The 8,262-nt window shown below is 46.4% G+C and overlaps 1 protein-coding gene across 1 annotated transcript; it reads right to left on the bottom strand.

Annotated features, from left to right (window-relative positions):
* On the bottom strand, nt 1-7,565 carry FGF3 (fibroblast growth factor 3). Its single transcript, XM_071762169.1, has 3 exons — nt 5,980-7,565; nt 3,929-4,032; nt 1-978 (listed from the first exon to the last, which is right to left on the bottom strand). The coding sequence occupies exons 1-3, from the start codon at nt 6,236-6,238 to the stop codon at nt 646-648; spliced, it is 696 nt and encodes a 231-aa protein (XP_071618270.1). The 5' UTR covers nt 6,239-7,565; the 3' UTR covers nt 1-645.
* Between the last annotated feature and the right edge of the window lie 697 nt (nt 7,566-8,262).

Raw genomic sequence — 8,262 nt, 5'->3', positions numbered from 1 at the left:
TCAGATGCCTGGGGTTTTTAATTAAACAAATTCAAAAGTACTCTAGAAATGCATAAGTCTGCTGAAATGTTTGAAGAAGCTTACATTTTTACTTTTCTCTGACAGTCATGGAAAAGACATAATTGACACTGATTGATCATAAAATAAAAATAAATATATGTAAGTTAAAAAATAAACCAGTTTTCTAGTTTCTGTGTTCCATAAAAATAGGAATGCAGTCTTTTACAAACAACTGCCAAAAGAATCATGAAAGTGCTACACTTTCTCTCTGGACACAGAATTGGTAGATGTAAAATATTCATAAGACTGGGAGGACAGGGTCACAGAGACATAGCAGGTTAGAATGAAAATACCAGTAATTTTTTTTTTTTTTTAAGAAAAGTAAATATGAAAATCATTGACAAAATTATTACACCCAACTAATTTACATTTGAATGTGCCTTATTTTATCTCACATCTTTTTTTTTCTTTTTACCACAGATAACAATTCTACAATAACTAAAAGCAAGTGATGTGACTTCCAGTTATATTATACAGTGTCTAAAAAATGCCCGTGTTAATGCCTGCCAAACAACCACAGCTGTTAGTTTTTTTAGTAGTATTTTGAAGACTCTCAGTCACTTCCAGCCCCCATATCAGCTGGAATCAACGTCCTCTCCTTCTTCTCTGGTTCTTGCTCGGGGGCTTTAGGAGACTCTCCCGATATTTCATGTTTGTGTGGAACAGTCGGACCATCTCATGGTCTTTGTTATCTAAAACTCTGGGCAGAAAGAGAGATGATTTCTGTGTCCTGCGAGTTTTAAAGCCCCTCCTGGGTCGTCCTTTCCCATTGATTGAGAGGTACCAGAGTCTCTCTGCACTGGCTTTACGTTTGGTGCCAGCTCTGCTGGGGACAGTCCTGTAGAGACGTGACGCGTAGGTGTTGTAACCCAGCTCATGGATCCTCTCCACAAACTCACACTCTGCATTATAGTTTTCCTGGAAAGCAAATGTGACAAAGTTTAAGGAAGGCTATATAGGCAATAGCTGTCTTCTACCTCAATAGGATTGGATTAAGGTTTTAAGCAAGACTGCTCTGTTTTAGGATAAGGACAACACCACACATGGTGAGAAAACCTCAGAGTAGTGCTACAAAAGGTGAGCAGAAGAGCTGAGTAAACTGCTGTGCAACCAGGTGCTGTCAGCAGAGTGAACATGCTCTGTGGGCCAGGGATGGAAAGAGGCCAAAAAAACAATTTGAAAACAAAAAATGGCATATGAATAGGAATGAATAGCTCTGCTGATTGTTCAGCTGTAAATCCAAGGGGTTTGTTCTTACAGATCTGAATATGCCTGTGAACTGGATGGGTGATTTAGTTGCTGCCTATCGGGTTGCTGCTGACATCTATTAAAAAGGTAAAATACCACAGTTTAATTTAAAATGCAGCTCTTTGATTCCTATATGAGTAGGTTGATACACCCACAGCACATCCAGTTTGTTACAGATATTTGAGCAGTAAATAACACTTTCATGAAACTTCTTTATTTGCTTCAGCATAACAAAATAAAAGCAAACCCTGCCCATCAGTGTGTTCTTCAAAAATGCCAGGCTGCTCCTTTGTCACAAACTGTAAGGGAGAATACACACCCATCCTGGGTGCTCACATTTTACATATCTGTCAAAATTTGCCCCCTATCATCTGGTCCTCAACTGAGAGAAACCAGCACGCAAAAGCCTGGCACAAGGAATTCCTTCCTCCTCCCTGGGAGCAATGGTGCAAATAAAGAACCTCCCACACTACATCTTTTCTTAACTACAAAATCATCTTTGCTTTACCTGTGTACAGAATCTAACTGTGTAAAGCTTCAGTATCTAACATGTGTAAAGCACAGAGGCAGAGAAACAGCCACCGTGGCCTTCATGGAGGTTTTTTCTTTAGCATCACCTCTCCAGAGGATATGGGAAGGGCACAGGTTGCCAGGCTGGGGCCAAAAAAGGCTCCATGAAGTACATGTCTTTAATGCTGTTCACTCATCAGAAATGCTGATAGGCATTTAACAAGATTTTAAAAGACTCCACATGTCTCAGCTCCGCAGCTCGAAACCGGAAACGCCCTTCCCTGCAAAGCCCCGGATTTCATACACTGTGGTGCTGGAACCCATGCAGCCACCATATGGAGGTAGATTTCTCCTGCTCTCTGCCTCACTGCTGGTTGTAGAGGGTTTACTGCAGAGGATAAACCTAGAGGATTATCACAATCTGCTAAGGACACAAAGGAATTCTGGAGACTCCACAGACTCGTTTTATTGACGTGGGAAAATTGGTGATCCAAGGAAAAACGGAGTTATTTCAATGCCATTCCATAAAATGCTCCCTGTATAATTATCCCCAAAGAAGTCAGACTTATCTGAAATAGGTTCCTGGCACAGTAACATTAGGAAAGTTGTTGGTCATTTTTTTTCTAAGCAAGCAAAGCCAGGAAGTTTTTCCTTAGCTGAGCCCTCACCCTTTGCTTCTCCTGTGAAAACCACTGGAGTGGAATAACTTCCCTGGATTGTCCCTCCTCCAGCTCTGAAACACAACTCTGAAACAGCCTCTCTCAACCTTGAGCTGGAACAGCAAAAAATTATTTTTTCTAGTTGTACAGAAACATTTCATGGCTGATATTCCTTGGCACATGACAACTCAACAAACATCAGGATGCTCCTGGATGGATAAGGAGAAGATGATTCTCTGGGCAGTCCTGCTCTAGACTTTTCTCCACTCTAGAAGAGGAGCTGTTTGCTCAGAATTTTTTTCTCTTATTTTAGACATATTTTAAAATCAGTTTAATTATTCTGGAGTACAAGCACACCTATTTTGAACACAAAAGAGAAAAAGTTGAGAAAAAACTGGAAAATTTGTCCCTCCCAATAATTTCTCTGAGCTGATGGAAAGGCTCCACTGGAAATGATGCCCATTTTAATCAGAATATTAACTGAAAGAAAGAAGCTGCCAGCCTTAGATCTGACTCAGCAGAGCTAATATGTCCTTATTATACTCCATCTGCATTTTTCCTTGCCAAAATTGTTTGATATCTGATTCTCTGCACCAGCATCATCTTTACACAGGTCCTTTAATCAGCATGCATCACAGGAGGCAGATTACAGAAGCTGGGTGGGTCGTAAACACTATCTGAACACTCTTGAAAAGGTGAAGTAAAATACATGAAGCCAGGGAGGCAACTGTGTTGATTGTGTTACCTGGGCTGCATTCACATGGAAAAAGCTCACATCACTCAAGGATGCTGTTATGCTTTTCAAATGGGCAGAATTATATATAATGACCAGTTGTAGGAAGCAAATTCCACATAGCCATGTTTTACCCTCTTCAAATCTGCTTCTGTACCAGAGGATTCCTGGAGAAACTGCACAGTATGGATGGCACAAGGGAAGAGATGACAAGATTGGTAGGGATGTAATCAAAGACAATGGAAGAAACTCATAAACTCCCTTGAGGAGGCTGCTTTCTCATAACAGAGATGCTCAGTTGCTTCTGGATATACTTTATCTGCAGTGCATATCCACTGCAGGTGTCCAAGATCCCCTTCCAATATAAATATGGATAATTTTGGATAGAGATGGATGTTCTACATGACAACAGTTGGCTCCTGTAGTTTTTGCTACCCATTTGCCCAGAAATTTGGCAATATGAAATACTTTTGCCAAATACTTTCTTCTGCCTTTGGCAAATATATTATTCTGCCTTTTGGCAGCAAGAAAGCAAGAACACAGCTTCTTTCCACTTTTAAAACCATACTGATTGGTTGCCTGTAACAACTCCAGGAAGAAATCAGTTATGAAGTTACTCTTTTCTGTATAAATGTTTATTTCTAAGAAATCAGTGCCCATTGGACCTGTTCTCCCCATTGGAAATGTCAGGCACATGCCAGTCTTAAGTAAAACTCACCGATGCATAAAGTCTGCCCCTTTTGTTCATGGCCAGGTATCTGCCAGAGAATAAGCCCTTGATGGCAACAATCCCAACATCAACAGCAGTTATTTCAAGAATACCTAGAAACAGAAAGAAATATGAGATAAGTTGCAGCTCTCCATCACATGTAAATTTTGAGATGCGTTTGAATGGCTGTTTACCTGCAGAATCTGGTTTCACAGCTATCACTTGCTCACACCAAGATCACAGTGCAATCATGGGAGTGAAACAAGGATATTATTTGAAATAATATAAATCAACAATGATGTGGGAGTTGTTTGAGACAATCCTGACAATTAAACCCTAGATGTCTGATTATGATCAAACTCTTTCAAAAATGAGAAAGATGTGACACGAACTAGAAGTTCACTTAATCCTGTATGTATATAAAAAAAGTTTAAATCTTCTTTAATGCTTAGAGAACATTAAAGAGCTCTTGACTTACTGAAATCAGTCACAAAGCTGTCCGTTTCAGGACAAAGCCCTTGCTGAGGTCTCCAGAGAGTAAAACAGAGTAAGCTGGCTGCATTTTAGAGACATGTACATATAATAATGAAAGGAACTTCTCATTTAAGAGGTCAGTGTAGTCCTGCAGACAAGGACAATCTGACTGTACAAGCCAAATGAAAAGGGAGGAGATTTTTGGGCCATCAAAGATGGGTTTTCAAACACAAGAAGAGTTTCAGCAGTGAGCCTGACACAATACCTGCCAAAATGTTTCTGTCCAACCTAAGGTGCCACCCTGTTAAAGGAGGCACAAATGGCTCAGGAGCTGTAGTGATGTATGTGTAGGGCTCTCTTAAGAGACAAATTCTGCTCTCAGTTTTCCAACTGGCTCAGTATTGTCTACGAATGTTTAAGGTGACCCTTGCACCCAAGCCCATTGCTGCCTTTCAGCAAAGATAAAGCAGAGCCAGGGGCCTGTCCCTGCTGCCGAGCTGGGTTTCTGGCTTGATGGTGTCTGGGAGAATTGGGGTGGGTTTGGTACAGCTGTTTTGAATCAGGCACCAGTTTGCTGTTGAAGGATGCCTCCTCCAGACTTTGATAGCGAGGGGGTTTTCCTCTAGGAAATAGTGGTTTTCCTTTATGGACTTCAGACAGATCCCTGAGGTCTCCCTATCTCTCTGTGCCATCACCAGCCGGGATTTACGCTTCCTGGGGTGGCGGGGCCGGGGCAGGGGCCGGGCTGGGTGCGGGGGCGCTCGGGGCTCCCCCCGGGGCTCCCCCCGCTCTCCTCTCTCCCGCCGCCCGCGCACAAACCCCCTCACTCCCGACATATCCCGTTTCATCTTAATTACCACCGATCCCCGGCACATGTCAAAGGGGACAGATGTGATTCAGCCCGTGGAAGCCCAAGCCCCCCCCCGCAGGAGGCAAACTGGGGCGGGACGAGGGAGGCGAGGGCAGCCTGCAGCCCGTCGAGGAGGGCACCGGGACTCAGCCCCGGGGAGGTGTGAGGTCCGGGCCGGGGCAGCACTGACCTGGGGAGCCCCCAGCAAGTGACAGGTCGGGTGGGGTTCGCAGGGCAGGTTCCCGGTAGGGAGGAGAACTTAGGAAGCATTTGGGTTTTCGGGGTTCCGTTCTTTCCCCCTAGGCGACCGAGCCCTTCCGCTGCTGGGAGGATTCCCGCACCCCGTGGGGCCTCTCCGGCAGGGAGCAAAAGGGGGGGATTGCCCCGTGAATCAGGGATGGAGCGGGAAGGTGTGGGGTGCTGCGGGGCCCAGCGGAGCGGCTCCCGAAAAGCCGAGGCAAGGGCTCGGCGATCCCGACCAGGGGAAGGGGCTAAAACCCCGACAGCTGGGAGTGTCCCTGGTCCCCGCCGAGGAGCCCCAGCCGCCAGGGAGCAGCTACGGCCCCGGGGCAGGAGGAGAGGCGGGATCGGCTTCACCGCGGCCCCGTCCCAGCACCCGCCGTCGCCTTCCCGTTGACTTCGGAGCAGGACGCAATTGGTCCGAGCGAGAGACCCCCCTCCCTACACACCCCGGCCCGGGGGGCACCGGGATGGGAAAGGTGTGCCCGGTACTCACTGAAGGCGCTGTTTTTCTCCAGGGTGCCGTTGATCTTGCCGTTGGGGTGGATCTGGAGGTGGTACTTGGTGGCACAGTAGAGTTTCCTGCGCCTGGGTGCTCCCCCGAGGTGCTCGTAGACGCCGCCGCGGCCCCCCGCATCCCGGCGCGGCCGGGGGTCGCTCGGGGAGGCTCCGGTGGCCTCGGGCACCCCCTCGGCCCGCCCCAGGGACCACGACTCCTGCAACAAACTCAGGAACAAGATCCAAATTATAACCATTGTGGCATGATGGCCGCAGCGCTTAGTCTGCTGGGGAGATGGAGGCTTGGAGCGAATGACACCAGGGGTCCCATTAAAGCTGTCTTGCTAGCAGCACTCCAAAGTTGCAGAGCACACACTGATTCGAGCCGTGAAGCATTGGCAAGTTTTTATCAGCCTCGATCTGTCCCTTTTATCTGTCTCAGATTTACTTAAATCAATAGACATCAGCAAAGGCCACCGAAGAGTCTCAGCTGTTTGTATTAGATGGAGCTGCCGTGCTCAGCCTTCTCCTTGGGTTTCCAGATAGACAGACGACAGGAGAGACAGAGAGGCAGAGAGAAAGAGGGAGAGAGAGGGAGAGAGACACCCACTGAATTTCGGCAGGAGGCTGCGGGGAAAATAGTTGATCGACGGAGCATAGAAATAAAAGCAGCTTCCTGCAACAATAGCCTGATCTGCGACCAATTGATACAAAGCAGAGGAAGCAAAAGGTATCAGTCTCGTGTGAACTCCCAGAGTGCAGCGTGGATAAAATTACACAGCATCTCTCCCCGGCACACCACACACCCGCACACCCCCGCACGGGGGCTGGCTGCGGCCGTCGCCCGCCCCGCTGCCGCCCGCCGGTTCCGCGGAGAAGCGCGGAGCAGCCGCGGACCTTCAGCCGGGCACCGCCACCCCCTGCTCAGCCCAGGCCCGCCCGCGGTAGCCCCAGGGGGGAAAGGAGAGTCGGGGGGCGGGGAGGGGGGGGGGGCTGATGCTCGAAGCAAGAAACACATTCGGGAGGTGGCTTTGGGAAGTGCGGGTGTTAAACGCAGATGGTTAAAAAAAGGGGTGCGGAGCCTTCTCGGGAGGGGACGAGCACGTTTTAGTGGCTTTCACTCAGGCGTCAGGGCTCCTTGCCCACCCCGACTTGGTCCCCGGTGTCGCAAACAAACAGTTACGGCTAAATCCATCAGTTCAGGGTTACAAATAAGACGCGTTGTTTAGACGCGTTATAAGACGCGTCTTTCAAGATTTAGTAATTTCTAAATTAACTTAGACAAAGTAGGGCCCGGCGAGGGTTATAATAGACGTCTCTGAATGCATCTGCAAGAAGTTGGAGCTAATCCTGTTTCTTAACTGTGGTGCCTGGGAAGTCTCATTAGCTACAGCAGATCTGCACTCGCTACCGTGTAACTTCGCACAACTGCCTCCGCTTTCAAAATATGATGGAGCTACCTATAAATAAATATAAAAGCAGGCAAAAGGTTCAACAGCTCAGTGAATTACGCTGTCCCTGTGTGCTACTCAAAGGCAGCTCGTTAATTAGATTTGCATCTGAAACAGGCAGTAGGAGTTTTGGGGAAGTGTTTGAGAGATAATTAGTATTAATGTGCTTGAAGGGCACACAAATACACCTTTGAAGTGAGTCACGTCAGAATTCAAGAGTTTGACCTTGATCAATATAAAGTTCTTCCAGAACAAGAAGAGGTCTATAAAATATTTTAAAAGACATTCCTATGTAGAGCGAGAAGATTTTCTTACACACACACACACACACACACAAAAAGAAAAAAAAAAAAAAAAAAAAAAAAAAAAAAAAAAAAAAGTTAAAAAAAAGCTTTTACTTGTGGGAAAATAAGGGAAGGTATACGACGATCTTTTCCTAAAAGAAATGGCAGGAGGACGAAACGATCTCGACTCCCTCCCTATTTTAAGCTGTGCTTAATATTTAGTAGTTCTCCAAGGCTAAAAGGCTTTTCATTATATAGTCGTCTGGGGTAAAAGGAAGCACATAAAAAACCCACAAGCACCCCTCTCCGCCATTACCACCCCTTCCTCCCCCTTTTCTTCTCCACAAGTTAAGCCCTAGCCTCACAAGGAGAGTTTGATCTGGGGATGACAAATGTTTGTACAATTAATTCTTTATTGCTGTTCTCCTGAAACGCCACTTCCAGGCATTGTAGATCCACTAAGTTAAAGATTGGAAATTAAAATAGTTAAAAGCATTGCATCCTCGCAAAAATATGAAAACATGAATAAGCAGGTCCCCAGTTTTG

The sequence above is a fragment of the Heliangelus exortis genome, chromosome 18, assembly GCF_036169615.1.
Source record: "Heliangelus exortis chromosome 18, bHelExo1.hap1, whole genome shotgun sequence".
NCBI classification, from domain to species: domain Eukaryota; kingdom Metazoa; phylum Chordata; class Aves; order Apodiformes; family Trochilidae; genus Heliangelus; species Heliangelus exortis.
The sequence above is the reverse complement of the archived record's forward strand: the minus strand, read 5'-3'. Positions and strand labels throughout refer to the sequence as shown.